A 19,239-nucleotide genomic window follows, 5' to 3' on the forward strand; every position below is an offset into this window, starting at 1 on the left:
ATACATTTTTAAAGTACTATGATGCCACAAACTGGAAACACTCCTATATCTGTGCTGACATATTTCTCCAAAATTAACGAGTGTGGTATTACATGGTACAGATTGAGGCTATGGGGAGACACTACAGATTGTAACATGAACTCAAAGCATGCACAACTCCTAAAGTCCCCCATGTCTGTCCTCTGTCAGCTCTTCCTTTCACACAGACTTGCCCACACTCTTGTACTTTGGTTTGAAAAAGCCAACATTGATATACTAATGCCACAAATGAAATCTCATGTTCTTTTAGCCCCAAATTCCAGAAGCAACCATTTTTAAAATCGTCATAATGGTGGGTACTTCATCAACTCAAACAAATTTTTGTTTCCCCTTTAACCCAGGAAAAAACTTGACCAGCTTTCTTTAATGCTGGAAGCTTGACAGTAAGGATTAAAAATTGTTCTTTCTTTCCCACTTAGTTATTGGAAAGACTGTGAAAGGCAATCAGTCTTGTGAAGCCACACTTCACAGTCTGCATAAAAATGCCATGATTCTCAGTCCTCTCCCCAAACTAATTGAAAGTGTGTAATATCACACAGCTGGGAAAATCTAAACCATAAACATATACAATATATCATGCTATCACACAAAACCTGTTACTAATAGACACTTGATGATCTACAGGATTGAAAGGGATCTGAAAGCTGAGATTATTTTTGCTGCAGGGTAAGAACTATTCCCAATTGAAAGAGGGAAAAACACTCTTTCAGCAGTGCAGGAATTGGACTGCAGTCAGTTCATTCATTCTGTTTGTGAAATATGGACTTTTCTTTAATGATTTCTGTTTGACTGCTGTCTTGCTCAGATGCTCTGGGGTTACTGCTGCAGCAAATCTTGCTTTTGGTAAGAGGAAATTCATGGCTTTCTAGTCAGTAAATTCAGGGGTTTCAGCCATCAGAACAGTCCCACGTCTGACCCCCTGCCTAGGCCCAGGCTCCCTCCCCACCAAGCTATCATTTTTTGTAATGCCAGGTGGCAATATTACCTGTCACCAGAAGTCTGTGGGTAGTGCTGCTTGTTTATTTTTGCATACAGTCCTTCCAAGTGTTCCCTCTCCAATGGTGCTGAGGAAGAATCCCGCAGATAAACAAAGGTTTCTCCTACTGCTGGTGATGAGGGTCTGTAGATGCTTCCTGGGGGATAAGCCTCTCGGAAGTGGTTCACTCTGGCATAGTTTGGATCCACCTCATCATCATCAATGTCAGGTCCTCCAGGACCAGCAGAATAATCACTCAGGCCTCTCAGTTGCTTTTGCCGCAACTCCTGATGCTTTGCACCAATCCTAACAATGAAAAGCAAAGAACAAATATACAATGGGATCTGCTTCAACCATAACCACCACACAAACTTGAAACATCAACCCTGAACACAACCATCTAGAGCTTTCAGTACACTGTGAAACTGCCAGATAAAACACAGTGGTGCATGCAGCTATTTTGTTCTTTATCTCTGGCAATCGCCTTTGTAACCAAGCTTGGTCACCACTCTGGTGAAAAAAAAATAATGCTGAATATAGTGTGGCTTTTCACAAGTGTGGATGCATGAACACATACAGGTTTAATTATACACCTACCTTCCACATTGCAGTTGCATATACCCAACCCAGTCCTGAAACTTTTAATCTGAATTAGCCAGTAAAATTGTTACTGACCCCTGGTTACTTGACCCACCAAGATTCTCCTAAATACATTAACTTGTGAAAAGTGGATTAAATATGAACATAAATGGAGAGATGGCACATTTGTCTCAAATCAAAGGACCACAATTAATCTGCTGAAGATTTAATTTTTAAAAATTTTTATTTTGGCTAAATAAATGTGAAAATCACACCTTATTATATAGGGGATAGGGAAAGTAAAACAGCAAAGAATTAATTAGAATTAGAAATTTGACAGAAATGAATTGGTACATATAAGTGAATTAAAGACTGCTACTGGCAGTATTCCACTGTGATAAAGCCTTAAGTGGTATTACAAAATGCTGCTGCTAATCAGGGCCATTGTGTAATCTCTTTGGAATAGTAAAACATATTCAGGTAAATTTCAAGCTAAGATGATATTCAATGATTCAACATTCTTGCTGGAGAAAAAATGTACAGCAAGACTGTGAGCTCTTCTGTTAACTGCTCAGCTACTCTTCAACAGAGTGTAATTAAGTGCAGTGAGATGGATCTGGCAGAATGCTGACCATGGTATGGAATAAATAGGATTTACAGAAAATAGAGGAGCATGGAAGAAGAAACAAGGAACAGAAGAAAGATAGAGATGCAATGCCTGACAGAAGTCAACATTTGCTTTTGACTGTAACTGGAAGCACAACAGCAGTGTAGAAAGAACAGTATAATTTGCACCACAGGGTAAAAGTGAAAAAGGTCTGGCAGACTTGGTTACCCAAGTAAGGCTTAATGGTCTCAGAACCCTGCATATTGAAAAACAAAGGTGTTCTGGAGAAAGTCTTTACAAGGCATGGAAAAAAAGGTTCCCTAGAAAAACAATGAGCACACTGGGAGCTTCCATCTGACAGACAGGAACTACTGGGTGCAGAATGGGATTCACACTACTTATTTTGTTTCACTAGTTTGTATCATCAAAACAAATGCTAATACTTTGGAAATAATTTGTAGATAAAAAGGTTCACAGATAATTCTAATGAGAACAACAAGCCTTTCTACACATATACTTGAGTATATCAATGTGTACCACTAATGCTTTCCATTAACTGTGCTAGGTGATGCTGGTTTTCAACACTTAAAATATAATCATACTTTACAGCAGGATGAGCCTTCTCAGATGATAACAATTGTCAAGGGGATGGGTGCCCCCTATTCATTCTTCCTTCCCTCAGTGAAGCAGATGAACTTTCTCCTCTCTAGTACTCAAATTCTGAGTGCCCCACCTTGGGCAGCATGTGCTTTGGTTGAGCTTTGGGTGCCTCAACATAAAAAGGACATCAAAGTGTTATTTTATGTCCAGAGGAGGGAAACCAAGATGATGAAAGGCCTCGAGGGCGAGACTTAGGAGAGCAGCTGAGGTCACTTAGTTTGTTTAACCTGGGAAACTGTGGAGTGCTTCACCCTCAATTAGTGACCAAGAATCCCTAATCACAGAATTCAGTGCGGGAATACACAGAAAGAGATACAAGTCCTGTGGCAGACGTGGGTACATACACGCACAGTACACAGGCAGAAACTACATTTCAAGGAATGGTCGTATCACATGTCAGTGCAGAAGGCATGGCACAGACCCGAGATGAGTCACAGCAATTTCTCAGAAAATGACAAGCCTTCATGTTCTTTGGGCCAGTACATCACTGGTCCCCTAGGTATTTGAGACTGCTTTGAAAGCAAGAGTAGTGCAGCCAGCAGCATCACGCTAATCTTGCTTTCATGTCTGATAGAAAGAGTAATTTGTCCTGCTATCAATACTGGTATATTCTGCACAACAAAAGCTGGAATTAGGTCACCACAATTTTCTTTTGTTCCTGTGAATAAGCCTAGCTTCTTCAGCTTCTCCTTCTGAGCACAATCTTCAACTGCTGCCAGTATTATAAGTCAAATCTTCTAAAAAAAAATTATTTCCATTCTATATTATATGGACCAGTCAATACCTGGCTATGTGAAATTCTTTATGATCAATGCTTCATCCTTTCAATACATCTATTACAATTGCATTAAGATTTCTTGTTTTCTTTTCACTCTTCCACACAAATCTATAAAATTTGCTCAGTGATCTCTTTTTCATTTCAAACAAAATGTTCAAATATAGGGAAACAAACTATCAGATGGCTGTTTTTAATTTCTTTCTATTTACCTGCCCTTTTATGGCTTCTCACGTGTTTTTCACCTTTGAAATTTCTTGCATTTTTGTGAAGTTTTAAATTTCCACACTGTATTTTGGCATAATTTTTTCATATAGTTTTAAAGCAATTTTATCCACAGCACATACCAGTAGGTGCCCAGGAATTCTTTACTGAGGGAAAAAAAAAAAACAAAAAACAGTACTGCTCCTTCCATAACTTCTTTAATGCTCTGCCAACTCTACTAAGCAGACCACTTCTCTGTAACCCACTCTAGTCATTCACCATTTGTCCACCCGCCTTTGAAATTCTCCTGATCTGAAACAGCAAAATCTTTATTCCCCATCCCAACCCCCTCCCCTAAAACCAACCAACCAACCTAAAAAACCAAAATACTTTTAAATTAACACAACTGTAACTGTGAACAGCTCATTGAACAGTTACTACAAGACAGCCCCCAACTTGCAGCACTGGATGGGTCTGGTTAAACAACTGGTGTAAATTTGTGAAGAAAGATAAAATGCCCCTCAGCACTACTATGCTGGCAGTGAAACAAGAGCTGAGGAGAGGTACAGATCACCATCTCAACAATTTAGTAGAAGCACTAAAGTTTCTATAAACTTCCTGATGAGGGAAAGGGAAAAGAAAAATTCATACAGAATAAAGGGAAATGAACGTATTTCCTTTTGAGTATCTCATATTAATTCTGCTTGCTCTCTTTGACCGCCTGAACACTGTGCTCTTCACTTAAGCCACTGCACAACGGCACCTACTCCCCTTAGCTGTGTTTCTGTGAAAACAGAGCCCTGGCACACAGGCAGCCAGGACAGGCAACAGAAGTGCCATATCAGGAAATGCCCTTTCTTTTTTCTTTTCTTGTGACCCATCTTTTTCTCAATAGCATCCAAACATGTATCCTACTCTAGACTTTCCCTACAACAAATAGGTTTGACTCAATCTCAAAGGTCTCTTCCAACCTAGTTTATTCTGTGATTCTGTGAAATAATTTCAGAAAATATATAGTTTGATAAAAATATAAATAACCTTAACAGAACTCCAGACAACTTTCTGAAAACATGTTGCATTTGTAGAAGTCAAATAAAGACAAAATCCATATACATACTGTACTTCTAGAAGCGGGACACAGTCTTCTGAAAACACTTCTGTACGCCTCATGTACTGTTCAATAGCACACCCCCAAAGCTATAAATCAAGGAACACTCTCATTTATCCTTCAAATACCCTTCCCATCTGACATATCTGCACCAATCATACACGGTCAGTTCTCATCTAGTAACACATGAAAAGATGCACACACCTAGAGTGCAGCAGCCAGGAAAGGGTTAACAGCCCAAACAGCTCCTTCCAGCTGCAGCTCAGACACGCGATTGAGTTACTGTGGCTTAACAAGTTATTGTGTTTCTGCTGAGCTACTGTCAATGACCACATATGTATTCACCGCCTGTGACAAACACAATGTAAAACGCTTTAGCCTGACATCGGTGACAGAGACACTGACAGGCAAAAGCTGGATTAAAAGACTGCAGAATACACAGAGTGAAGCAGCTGCAGTAAGGGATGTGAACTACCTCAAGAAAACTCCAGAAGAGCTGAGCAGAAGTGACTTTTGGAGAAGACCCAGAAAGGCTTTTGGGGATGCAATGTGAGGGCTAGGAAAAGCTGTAAGAGATACTTCTCATCTCTTGGCCCAGCAGATGGAAGCTGGGTGGGTGGGTTGTGAGTGGGCAACAAGAAAATGCTGAAGCTTCTAAGACTCTGTGAAAATGAAAATACAGGACTTAATGTTACCAATTCAGTAGCCCAAAGAAGGCCAGGGTCATTAAAAGCTGTGGAGCCCGAAGACGGCCTTCAATGGGAAATAAACAGCAAGACACCAGCTGCAGCCCAACCTGCACTTCTGGGGGCCCAGCTGCAGCCCCAGCTCAAAATGAACTTTGCACACTGCGGCACAGGCTAATGAGGGTCACTCTGCATCAGCTCGAGACTCAGACACTCATGTCCTCCTGACTCACGTCTCCCAGGCTGGAGACAGGGTGCCTGCTGCCCAACAGGAGACACGAGAAGCTACTCAGTGGCACTGACAGCTACTAGGTCTGACCAGAGTGAAAAACCTGCACGTGGCAAGCTTGGCTCAGAAGAGACCATGGGCTCTCTTACTCGGAGACCTGCAAGACTGTATTTCACATCACAACAGCTGAATGTAGGGATAAACAACCAAAACAAGCCCACAACAAAAAACACCACATTTTTGGAGGTGTTTGAACTCCTCCTTCCTTGTACTCCCCATAAGCTCTGAGAAAATCCTGTTTCTTCTGAGTTTCCAGTGAAAGAGTAAAAGTAATGTAACTTTTTTTTTTTTTTAATTTACCATGCACTGACCACGTACTTAGTACGGAGCAGAGCACAAAGAATGACATGTTTTGAGCCTCAAGGTGCATATCTAAGTAGACAAACCCAGGACCCAAAAAGTATTTGCTAACCAAAGTAATGTATAAACAAAGGGACTTTGTTTCCACTTCAGATGAATAGAGGAAAATTTTTTATATGGTGGTATAAAAGTAACAGACTTTGTGGAAGCGTGAGCAGGTACATGAATGAGCAAGATGCTGGCAAAGTCAATGAAAGATGTTCCTGGGGGAAAAGAACAAATAAAAAGCAGAAACAAAACATGTAACAGAAACCGGGCCATAGGTCTTTAGGATAATTTCTATTCCATTTGCAATAAGAGGAGCAGAATAAAACCAGTGAATCAAGTGTGGACACCACCACTTTAAAGTATACCTAAACTTAAGAGGGCCTAATGTTTAAAGTCTTTTGAGATGATTGAGATGCTAAACATTCTGCTCAGTTGTTCCTTGAGAACAGCAGAATAAAAATTACTTCATTGCTTTTTTCTCCACTCATGTGACTCTCCTTAAGATCTACATACTCTAATGATTACTCAATTTACATCTGATTTACTCTCTGCTTTTGTGTCTCATTTACCTAATTCATACATATATTGAGTAACGGGTTGTCTAGAGGCAAGCAGCCTATTTCTGCAGGAGGTCACTTAGATTTCCACTGGGTTTAATGTTTTAATTCCTTTTTAGCTGCTAGCAAAATATATTTTGGTAACTAAAATACTGTTTTTTCATTCATTTACATAACAGTAAAATGAATACATCCTTCCTTTAGATATTCATAAGCCATAATCACTGATGGGAATGGGTATATTTCAGTTGAGTATCAGAGGAGATAATTTCAGTACAGTGATTTTAATTTTTTAAATTCCATAATCATTTTGCAGACAGACATGGCCTACAATGACATTAACAATCCTATTCAAGCCTGCCTCTTTTATCAGGAGAACACTCATTTTTATTTTTTCCAACAACATCATCTAACAAAACTCTAGAGGCAGGCAAGTCCCATAGCAAAAAATAAAATTTAAAAAACCCACCTCTTGCTAGCAAATTGAGGACATCTGATACAGATTCACGAAGAATCAAAAAATATCTAATTTAGTATTATCTTTCATGGTATTCTACTGGAGCCATATTTGTCAGAAACATCCTTCCTATAAGCTATGCAAGTCTTTCTTCATTCCAGCTCATTCTATTGTGCTGGATTTGAACATCTCCCCCATAATTAGTATCTGTAATTGCAAAGAAGAATAGAAACAGTCTCAGAAATAAAGAGAGGCAAGCCACAAATTCAAGGGAGTTAGAGACTAACTCAGGGCAACAAGATACAGCTCTTGTAGCACCATTAAATGCCCCAATGATAAAAACCCACCAATCCATAAAATGTTGGCTGCTCCAGAAAACTACCCCATGCCTGTAAAATACTGAACTGACCAAAGAAGCTGCCTTTGGAATGTTATAAGTAAAGAAAGGGAGGACAGAAAAACCTAAGAAGGAGATAGAGCTATGCTGACTTTAAAATGTAAGATTATGAGAAACCAAAGATGAAACATAGCCCTTTCATACCACAAAACGAGGAATGGGAGCTTTGGATAGACAAGACTGAGGTCTTAATGTTCTTCCATTTATTTCAGAGGTGACAAGAAGTGATTACCAGCTTACACAGGATCCTGCCCTCTAAAGAAAATCCTGGCTCTAATGAGGTCAGTGTGTTTTCTTCTGTCCTATGAACTTCAACAAGAACATGATTTTTACCTTTGCTGTTAAATCAGAGAAAGTTTTTTCTGCCTGTCCACATTAGTTGTACATTGGGTATGAAATGCAGCAGGTTACAGAAAGCCAGCTATCAGAAAAGCCAAGTATTTTATAGTCCATAGTTTACAGCATTATATAATTTTCTTTTCTCACAGCTACCCTGGAGTTATCATCCTGAAGTGACAATATCAGTAAAATATAGAGTGTAAGGCACCCTCTGAAGGTCATCCTGCTCAATCTCTTGCTGAAAACAAGCCTGACTACACAGGTCAGGTTTCTCAGTCTCCTGTCAACGGGATGTTCCTTGTTTTGTGACAATGGGGATTAGGGAGTGGAAACATTCCAGATTTGTCAAAATTACTTTGACATCTTTCACCTGAGATGTTCTGACACCTTTAAGAGCTCCCTCCTGCAAAATGGCCTTGAGTCTGCAGAGACTTTGCACCCCTTAGCTGCAGTTGCAAGGCCCAGCTCCCAGTGCTGATTCAAATGAACTCTCAGGTTGCTGTCATTTGCACTTTGGTGTTAAAAAGATATGTAAGGTGCTGTGCATATCATACCTGAGTCCCTTTTGTGAACATTGACTCATTCTGGAACAAATAGTCATGAAAAGAGAATTAAAATAACAATACTCTTGGAAAAGAAGACTTAATTTTGTGTATACTTTAGACATTGGGATCTTAATGTCAGGAATGCACACAATACCAATTGCAGTCAAAGCCACATAATCATCCCTCCAACCTCTCCAACTGACACATCAAACTGTTTCAGAGAAGATCATCAGATAAACAGAGAATAAGTATAAAGTAACCAGAGTACACCTGCAGAAAAGCTATGGGGAGATGGAGACATCCACCTGAACTGAATTGCTGCCAGTGACTTACTCGGCTCCAGCAATTGCTGTAGCAGGTATCAATCAAAACCACCAGGACTGGTAACACTGTCTTAAGAAAAATACCAGAGACATTGCAATGACCATGGGAAGGCACAACATTGATCTGACACCTCATGAAAACCCAACAATCACAATCACATGCAGCAACACAACTCAGGATAGACCCAGGAAAACTGGCATCTACTGAGTCCCCGAGGCCACCTCTGTCAGGAAGGGGGTATTGGAACATCTCCTGAATAGGTACTTGCAGCTCCACCTCCTAGTGACACCTCATAAGTTCCCACAACCATCTCTGCAACTGCATAAACATTATGCCTTCATTTGAATGAAATCCCAGTAGTGGAAGGAACAAGCCTAGCTTAATGTGATATGATACTCCATGCACATTTCTTTATTCTACACATGACATCGAACCTAGAACCTATTGAACAGAATTTCTCAGTACAGGAACACAAACAGTCTCCATCTGTTAGTCTGGGATTCACAGGTTGCTTCTAATTAACATTCCTTGATTTGAAAGCAAAACTCAGCTTTGCCTGAGCAGTCAAAGCTTTAAGACTTTCAGGTATTTTGGTTTAAGATCACTATGGAGATTTACACATGCAAACAGATTTCCTGCCTGTCTATCCCCATGAGTTGCACTCTCATTTTTATGCTGTAGTAACTAAGGGAGTCTGAGAAAAGGAATTCTGTGCTGTGGCACTGCTTCAAAGTGCATGTCAATGATTTATGATAGATTGTCATAAATCACAAATGGAAGGACAAGGAATGAAATGCTGCTTCCAAGTAATTCTTATGCCCTTATTGATTCAAGAGTGGGCAAGAGCTGACCTACATTCAATACTGCATCAAAGAAATCCCTAGGCCAGGATTGTCCATCTCCTAGAAAGCACTCTTTTAGCCTGGCTGGCTAGTACCTAGGCCAGTTTCACTTCATTAGTTTGGCCTGTAAGTTTCTAGCAGCATTTCAGGTTTACAGAACCAAAACAACCATGAAGTAATAAAACTCTGATATATACAGAAGAGAACCATGCGTTGGCCCATTTAAGCCATTGCCCCTGAGCTGCTCCGACCTCTTAGGTGGACAGGTGGCACACCTTGTGAAAACGTGTCTCCAGATCACACCAGTGCCTCAATGACGAGCAAAACAAGGATGCTAAATGGCTTGGATGAGAATTCCATGCTTGCATTTTGAGAGCACAGCTATGACATCTAGAAGTGCAATTTCCATCAGCGTGCAATGCCTGGAATCGCGCTGTGATAGCTAAAGAAAAAGGCCAATTCCATGTGCCGCTCTGTTATCATCAGTTCTTAATGCTCTTAACCTGGGACCAACTGTAGACTTAATGCTTAAAAATGTCCTCCAGCAGTAAAAAAGCCACATGAAGCAGCTCTTAGCAGAAATAATAGAATAGCAGAATAGCAGAAATAATAGAATAGCAGAAATTGCTATCTGGTTCTAAATGTTACAACAAAACCTGTGGAAGGTAGGTGAAATCCTCTACCTCAACTACTCATAACCAAACTCAAACTCAATCTCAATCTCCATCTCATAACTCAATCTCCCAGTGTTCCATGGTAGGCTTTTATTACATGTTCTGGTATGCAAAGCAGCAGCAGACCTAAAATGAGAATCATTCAGAATCAATGGGTTGGGATTAATCTGTCCTCCTGTCCAGTGCAAGTGCTGCCACAGTAATAAACAGAAATCTGATAACTTCATACTGTCAGCACAAAATGAAACTATGACCTTGACCTGTGCAACAGCATCCAGTAATTTTTTCATAACTTCAACATACCATACTATATGGCTATGATCTAATAAGAATCTAAAAGTAATTAACTGGAATTTTTGAAAACTGAAGCCTTAATCAAATATGTATTCTTATCAGGGTTGCAAGCCAGCAATAAATTGGGACATTTAAAAAACTGGGATCCAATCCAATCCGTGATCTGATCAGGGTTCAATGGTTATAATAAATTGGGAGTATTAAAACTGGGATCACATCCAACACTTTATTTTGTCTAAACCACAGGACCTAGCTGTGCTGTAAAGTCAGGAATACTCAATGAACAGATTTACCATGTTGGATTAACCCTTAATAAATAATGATGCACAAGCTCAGGTGTCCCAAAAACATGTGGTTTAGCACAGAGCTTAATGGTGAGAATAGCAATTATGAACATTTTATCAGAGATCAATATGAACTTTAAACAGCCATAATAATGCTTTTAGGCTTGGCAGGTGGAATGCACAGGAACGAAAGCTACATGGGGTCGCCAACAACGTGCATGTGTATGAACGTGCACTAAGATGCACTATGCATTTAAAAAAATCATACTTTGATTTTTGCAACAGTCTGAATTTCAACTTTTGATTCAAAGCAATTTGGTTTTTCTACCATACTGCCATATAGCCATCTATTCTCATTTTCATTTTTGTTTCCAGTAACATACAAACAGTTTGTAATTAAATATAATAAACCAAATGCTGACAGAAAGGGAATGAAGTTTCACACCCAAGTACTCTCTCCTCTCTAAGTGGACTCTAAATGTTTTAATTTCTGTACGATGCATCCCTTCATGCAGGGATCTTGCAGCTGCAAAATTAAACCTCTGTTTGCCAAGTATCAAAAATATATGTATTGATTTTTTTAACTATGGGAACAGGCAACAAGCATCAGGGCTGATAAGGAAAGAGAGAAATGCTCTTCAGTTGCTGGAAGGTTTCTAAAAAGTGAAGGAAACTCAGTCTTTAATATAAAAACGGAAGCCATTTAGTTTTACCCCAATTTGAGATACAGCATAACTTAAGCATTCAGTTCATACACTGAGAAAGCAGAGGCCAGATATTCCTTCTGCTTCTCTAACACTCTACTCACTCTACCTCACCACTATTAAAAATTTTCCTCAGTTAACTCAGATGAGGACTATAAAACCAAGACTGTTTTAACAAAACTACTCCCACAAAAATGTGCAGAGGATTATTTTTCACATGGAGTGCCTCCTCATTAACTAACTCTCATGCTACTTAAAAAAATCCTCCTATTTTCAACACAGGGCTTCATTTTGTAAATTTTATTCTAATGTCAAGTAAGTGTTCAATTCTGTTGGAAGAGAGATTTAGGTCTCAGTAGAAAAACTGGAGTAAAATAATACTAAAGAAACAGGAAAAAATATTTTTCTTTCAATTGATAGTCACTCTATTTGCATTTAAAAGGCAAACAAATTATGCTGTGTAAAACTCATGAATCTAATGTATTTATCCAGTTCATTTTACAATGACTTTTAAATGTTAGAAAATGAAAAGAACCCTAAATGAGTGGGAAAGAAATGGAGGAAGGGATGAAATCTTTTTTTGAGGGAAGGAAAAGACAAGGCCTCTTCCAGTATTTAATAACCTAGCAAACATCCTATCGTTAAAATGATAAATTCTGAGTAATTTACACTGAACATACTAAAAATACAGATTTGAGTCAGCTTGATCAAAATAACCCTCAGATATAGCATTTGTTTCTTCCTTTTATGGGCAGATTCTCGACCTTTGGAGCACATGCCTGATTACAGCCAAACTCTTTGAAGCATGAACAAAACAATGAGTTTATTTAAAATAAGGCTTCAGTCCAATGAAGCATGTGACTTGTGTCAGGAAGGACAAACCACCACCTCAAAGAACTGTACCCCCAGTTAAGTCAATACTCCTGAACTGAGGCCCTGTCTTCTCCCACTCAAAATTCACTGACATTGCATCACCTTGGCATAATGAAAACTGAAGGAGGTAAGGGGAGAAGAAGAAAATAATTTAAAGGAGGCACTGAATTCATATTCAATTGGACACAGATAAGGCTATTACTAAAGAAGGAACGCCTAACATCCAAAGTTCCTGTTCACTACTTGAAGCTTGCAGAAGTAGTAGTCGTATAATAAAGTATTGGCTTTGAAAATAAAGGAAGCCTGAGGCTGAGGTCTGGAATCAATTCTTAGCTTGACAGGGACTTTTTAGGAACCTGGACAAGCAGTTGCACTGCCTGCATGTCACATTCCCACCCAGAGGATGCTTTTTTTTCCTGTCAGATTTTCTGTCTTCCACCTCAACCTGAGGTCAGGCCCAAGCTTCCCTAACAGCAATGAACACAATGAGACCTTGATCTTGGTGGGGATTGCTAGGGGATACAAGCAGTTAAAAAAAAAAAAAAAAAAAAAATATATATATATAAAATCAGCATTTCAGTGCAGGATGTGGAGATGCTTCAGAGAACTGCAACTACTGCAGCACAGAGAGTTGTACTGCAAACTGAGACTGGGACAATGTGGAATGGAAATAGAAATTACTAGGCTAGCAAAATAGTAAATTTATTTTTACTTTTACAAATCTGAAATTTGGCAGCCCATAAAAAGAGTTGCCAGGGAAATTTATACTGAGGACCAAAGTGCAAGCAAATCCTGTCCTTTTGGGAATCATCTGCATTACAGAGTGAGCACTGAATACTCTGTCTGCATACGCCCACCAGCTCTAACACATTCTGGATGTGCCAGACTTGTTGCACATGCACTGTTCAATTCCTTCTCTGTGCAAGCAGGAAATCCAACCTGTTCCAGGCATGATTGGCTTACACTCATGTAGCACACATACCTAGGAGCTGATGTTTTCCATCAGAACCAGAGTCACTGAGCTTGTACTGCACAGCCCATAACTGTGCACTGAACACATCTGACATTTTTGCATGTTTAAAGCTTGTCAAATTTTCTGTAAGAAGGCTGCAGTCTTTACAGAAGACTGGGATTTTGTGAAATATTGTTGTGCCTATCCAATACCAATCAAAAAACTCTGCAAAATGATGAGAGACAGCCTAGTCCTGTAAACTGAAATTGCACTTCCTACAAAAAAATATTTCTCAGCTGAGATCTTGGAACAGTATTCTGCTTTTTGGAGAGCTGCCAAGCATATATTGCATGCAAAACCAATATCCAAAACCAGGCAAGTTCCACAGCTGCTAAGATGCTGAAAAGCACTTGATCATTAATCCTGTCACACCCAGCCCAAAAATCAACTACTCTAACCTCTTCCACTAGTGTCCAAAATGGACAACATGGTCTTTGAAAAAAAGAAAACAGACAGATGAAAAATCTTTTAGTATGGTAGGCAGTCAGCATTTAAGAAAGCTGTTTAAGCAAAAAATCTGACTTTAGAAGTGTAATAATGGAATTGAGGATCTGAACAAGAATTAGTTATACAGCTAATCTTGGAAAAGTAAAATTAGATGTGCATTTAAGTTATTCTAGAAAGGCTAAATGTTAGAAAAGCAATTTTAGCCTGTTCAAGCTGTTAAAGATAGGATTTGATCACAGGTATCAGGGGACAAAACTTGCTGTATTTCTCTAGTATTTTCTACTATTACATCCCACGTAGTTTTAACATACGCTCATTTCACTCAACAAGAACAGATCTGAAAATATGAATGTGTTCTACTAAGCTTCAGTTTTATAAATAAGAGACCAAGTATGCAGGATTGCAGCTAGTGAAGTCATAGGAGCAGATGATCTATGGTGTGAATGTGCCACAAGGTTTTCTTTGCCAATATGTGCATTAAAATCTTGGACTTAAATTACACTACAGAATTACTACATCTTGGGACAGAGCTATAAAACTTGTCTTTACTGTCTTACTGGGCATCATCATTAGGTGAACAGTCAACAACTAAGCAAAAGGACTGATCTACATTCAAGTCAGGTAATGTTTCCTTAGTGATTTTAATCAATTTCCCAAACAGTTTTTACCCATATAAGAGAAATAGCTTCTTTATATAATTTTCTTCTAACAAAAATAGACCCTCTTCTATTTTATGACCAGCTCAAGAAGGGTTCAATAGTAAGCCTGTAGGTAGTCCAATGTGGACAAACACACAGCCATGCTCTTACTTAATTTAGAAAGTTGAAGTAAATTGCTTGTTTTTACAGCACGTGTTGCATTCCTTTGAGGATAACATAGGGAAAATTTCATCACTATTTTTCTGGGATTTAAAAAAAAAAATTAATTTGAATCCCCCAGAGATCTAAGATATACTACCTGATACAAAAGCGTGATATTCCTATTCTTGTGCCTTACAGAAGAATCATCAAGTAAGTGAGTTAAAAATATCATCTTGGTTCATCCACTTCTCAACACACCTGCTGTTCTCCATTTCAGTCACAAACTCTTCCAGGTCAGAACTGAAATCATTACTAGAGAAACCGGGATGATGAAGACATTGAGCTGCCAGTTTCTAATGCAGCCGTACCAAGTTACTGTCAATCAGTGACTGTAATTTAAAAAAAAACCACAGAACGCTAAAGAAATATTAAGAACAATTATCTCGTGTCCAATTGGAACGTTAGACCTCTAGACAGAAGGGTTCATTCCTTCCAGCCTGCCAACATTTTAGTAAATGACACTGGCCCTTTAACAGATGGGATACATGCTTCTTAGCTTGCCAGGATCCTAATAAAAGACACTGGCTTCTTTAAAATGAAGGACACATACCTCTCAAAATGCCAGTATCCAAATTGGGAGTCAGCAGTTTAATATAAAGGCACTCATCAATCTGGCAAAATCAAGGACACGGCATAGAAATTTTAAAACAAATGGTACAAAGTTTCTCCTGACACTACTTAACTTAGATGAACTAAATACTTAAGCACTGGCTAAGCATATCCAGTAGCAGTGCTGTAGTAACTAGATACCTTGCTAGCTTTTAAAATAGTAAAAATTAGCAGCAGACTTCAAGGGTTTGGATTGACTTTTTTCCCCCAATCAAACCCATTAGCTACCATTTATAGGGCTGACCATGCGCTGCATGACTCAAATGAAAGCAGGGTGTCTTCTCCCTGGGCACTAGCCAGTACCACAAAGGTTGACCCATGTGGAAACACTGTCTGCACAGAAGGAACCACGTCTGCTTCCATTCCCTCTCCCAGGAGCAGGATGCTCCAGTGAAGGAGAGAGACCTCTGAAAAGTTTTCTGCTTGCCCTGACAAAATGTATTACTACAACTTGTAAAGTTTTACAGCATCTGCAGACACTTCTTGAGAGTCAGAAACTATGGGCTCTTTAACTTTTCTGATAGCAGCCATCAGAGGGAAACAAAGACCTTTTTCAGGACACAAAGTACTTCTGGATGAGTTGGGGAAAGGGAAAGTGGAGTTTTCTGAACATTGTTGACATTGACAAACTGTTTCTGGTTTCTGAAGAGTAGACATGGAGAAAAGCAGAAAACTGTAAAATCTCATAATCTGTAAAGATAAGGAATTCACTAAGATTGGGCACAGAAAAGTGTATTTTATGAACAGGACAGACTCCCATGTCTTACTTCAGAAATACAGCAACTCCAGGCAGGCACTCACCCAGCTTCTTGCCTTGCCCCTCTTGCCCAGCCCACTGCTGGCAGACTCCTACCTCTGCAGACTGATTTTAACCATCTGAACCTGCTTTCTTCCAGGTGTTTCCTCTGCATATTCAACATTTGTTGCATACAGACTTCTGAAACATGTGGCTTACCAGCAAACACTGTGCAGAAAAGAACATACCAAAGTACAAAAACTACTATGTGATGGCACAGCCAGCTGAAGCCAAAGAGGTCTGAAGTGCTGGAAAACAATGGCAAAAACTTTTGAGAGGAGGAGAGGAGGGAGGAGGTTCTTGCTGTAGAGAAGCAGAGGAGAAAATTACTACTAAGTCAGCTAGCCTTGGGAATGGGCAGAGGTGAAAGAGGTTTTGAAGGAACTGATCTTCATCAGTTAAAGCAGAAGCTGGGATTTGAACGAGACAGTGAAGTTCACAAAAACAACAGGAGAACAAGTTCCTGTCACACAGCAGCTCTGACTTGGGCAGGACTAGCCTAATGCTCTGGCTTTGCTGGACCTGACTGCAGTGGGCATTGTCTGGACAATGGGACAGGCTGGCTGGCTGCTCCTTCAGGAAACCCCTTGCTCTGAAGTTTTTCACTTGATGAACAAAAATGCTGCTGCCATTTACTCACCTTTCACGCTCATCTTTCATTTTCTCCAGCTCCTCCTCTTTAAGCACGCCTTGCTTTGGAGTCCCCTTCTGATCTGCCTTCCCACTTTTATCTTCTTTCTTCTTTCCAAATCTGTTAAAGATATCAAAGGAGTCATGAGGAAGTAATTACAGAAGAAAAAACAGTACTTATCTATCATAAACCACAGAAATTTTAGGCAATCAAAACAGTGAGTTTATATCTTAGTGACTCACAAATTTCCTGCATTGCAAGATATGTTATCAGTATTACCTGGGCCATATGCAAGAGGAAGGACTGGCTACAAATTGATTTGGACCCTGTACTTTTGAAAGTTACTGCTTGGAACTTAGTTGAAAAGCCCTATCAAAGCTGAAGTGCAGGGCATTGCAGAGCTGAAATATTAACATGGCACATTTTAAAGTGCTTGAAGGCTCCTCTTGCCACACGACAGCTCTCTGAAAGTCATCTGCAGTGGCTGTGGTGTCAGCCCCCAGACTGGGCCACTGTTTTGCTCTTACCAGTAATTACTGTCTCTCTTTCATGATGACCTGATTTTAGGATTTGTTCTTTACTGTCTTTTGTCTTTAAATAAGGATGAAATCAGAAAGAATAAAATCTTGCTTTGTTCCAAGAGTACAAACCTAGACAGTTCATAAGAGCTCTTTTATAAACTTCTGGGGTTTTCTTTCTGCCTAGTAATATACTATCATGTAATATTTATGCTGTGAAAGTCCTCCAGAGGCCCCAGTGGGTTTGGGGCTTGCACTGTTGTTTTATACACTGTACAAATATGCATAACAAGTCTCCTTTACCCAGCCTATAAAAGGTGGCTGAACTGGGGACTTACATTTAATTTCTGGTGGAGTTAGACAGACTACTGGGGTCAAATACACTCATGAATTATGGACCAAACAAAAAGTTTAAAAACCTTCCCTCCTCTGCAGGAATTTAAAATTCTCAGTTGCACAAGTAAATGATCAACCTGTGTCTTCCCCTGCAAATTAATGTGTCCTTGTATGCACGACAACAATGTAAAGAAAAGTAATTAAAAGTAATTACTTCTTGATTAAATATAGTACATTTCAATCTAATTACTCTGACTCAAAACTACAAACTCTTCTGTGAAAGTCTGCAGCATTGCCTCCATGATCTTTCTTACACACTTCTTATTTTTCATGTCAGCCCAAACTGCCTCAAGTGGAACAGCTGAACTACTGTGACTATACTTAAACTGTAAATCATTGACTTTATGTTTCTCCACAGACAAAAGCAGAAATTTTGCAAACAGTTGGGCTCATAAGATAATGATCCAAATTTTTTTGTGAATTTAATTAATAATTCTGAGCTTGTAGTCAAATGAAGTTACTAGGAACTCTGCAGCAAGTTTTCCAGACAATAAGAACTTGGTTAGAAAGGGAATGATGGATGTGAGAGACAGACATATAGCATGTGGTACTAATAAAAAGGGCAAATACTACAGGTAGTAACATGAGATGCTTTATAGTGCCTCTGTCGTGGACTGTGCTGGGGAGCAGAGAGACTCCGTGATTTTTTCTTTTCTCCTATGTATCGCCATAGAGATAGATGGTGTCTTGCATTCTTTGAGGGATCCTTTGCTCAAAATACACACACACACCTTGTCTATAAACAATCTTCAGTTCTTTTTTCACGGTCCCTACTAATTTCAGCGCTTCCAGAAATACAGAATATACTTTCCACGCTTTTCCTTTTCCTGAGTGCAGAGCAGCACACTGATTTCACTGCTTCTTTCTGAGTTCCAGCAGTTCCAAGAGAATGGAGTCACTCACCTCATCAGAAGGTGGTAGTGGCAGTGAAGGCAGCAGTCAGGAAACATGAGAGACACAGAGGTTGTACATAGAGTGAGGAGGAACAAAATAAGGTGGGTGCACAGGTATGAAATTACCCAGGTAAAAAAGAAAAGCCAAATGAAACTCTGCATATATTACTCTCTACAGAGATGCCAGGCAGCAAACAAGAAATCACCTGGATATGAGCACCAGCAGGCTGCTCCTGAAACACCCCTGCTTTCTGACACTTGCCCATGCTGGGAAGGTCTCATGGCAGGTTTCTCAGGAGGCCATATTACCACTTTCATCTTGGTCATAATCCAGCTCTGGTACTTTGTTTATTTTCAGGCTGCCTGCTTTTCTCTCACAGTTTCAATTATAGCTTTGTGGAGTTTCATATTTGATTGTAGCATGTATTGATTTTGAAAACATTATTCTTGGGCATTTTGTATTGCTGCAGGGAGTTGAAGTTGGATATGTTTCATACTCAAGAGAAATGTAAAAAA

At 39.4% G+C, this 19,239-nt stretch overlaps 1 protein-coding gene across 3 annotated transcripts in view; it reads right to left on the reverse strand.

Moving 5' to 3' along the window:
• Window positions 1-19,239, reverse strand: part of PARD3B (par-3 family cell polarity regulator beta) — a 395,945-nt gene that overhangs the window by 80,734 nt on the left and 295,972 nt on the right. For all 3 annotated transcript variants that reach the window (XM_053982562.1, XM_053982561.1, XM_053982560.1), the window contains 2 exons: window positions 16,926-17,036; window positions 1,025-1,321 (listed from right to left, as the gene is read on the reverse strand). In XM_053982562.1, the coding sequence (XP_053838537.1) occupies window positions 1,025-1,321; window positions 16,926-17,036 (408 nt within the window). The remainder of the gene's footprint in view (window positions 1-1,024; window positions 1,322-16,925; window positions 17,037-19,239) is intronic.

The sequence above is a fragment of the Vidua macroura genome, chromosome 7 (genome assembly GCF_024509145.1).
Source record: "Vidua macroura isolate BioBank_ID:100142 chromosome 7, ASM2450914v1, whole genome shotgun sequence".
NCBI classification, from domain to species: domain Eukaryota; kingdom Metazoa; phylum Chordata; class Aves; order Passeriformes; family Viduidae; genus Vidua; species Vidua macroura.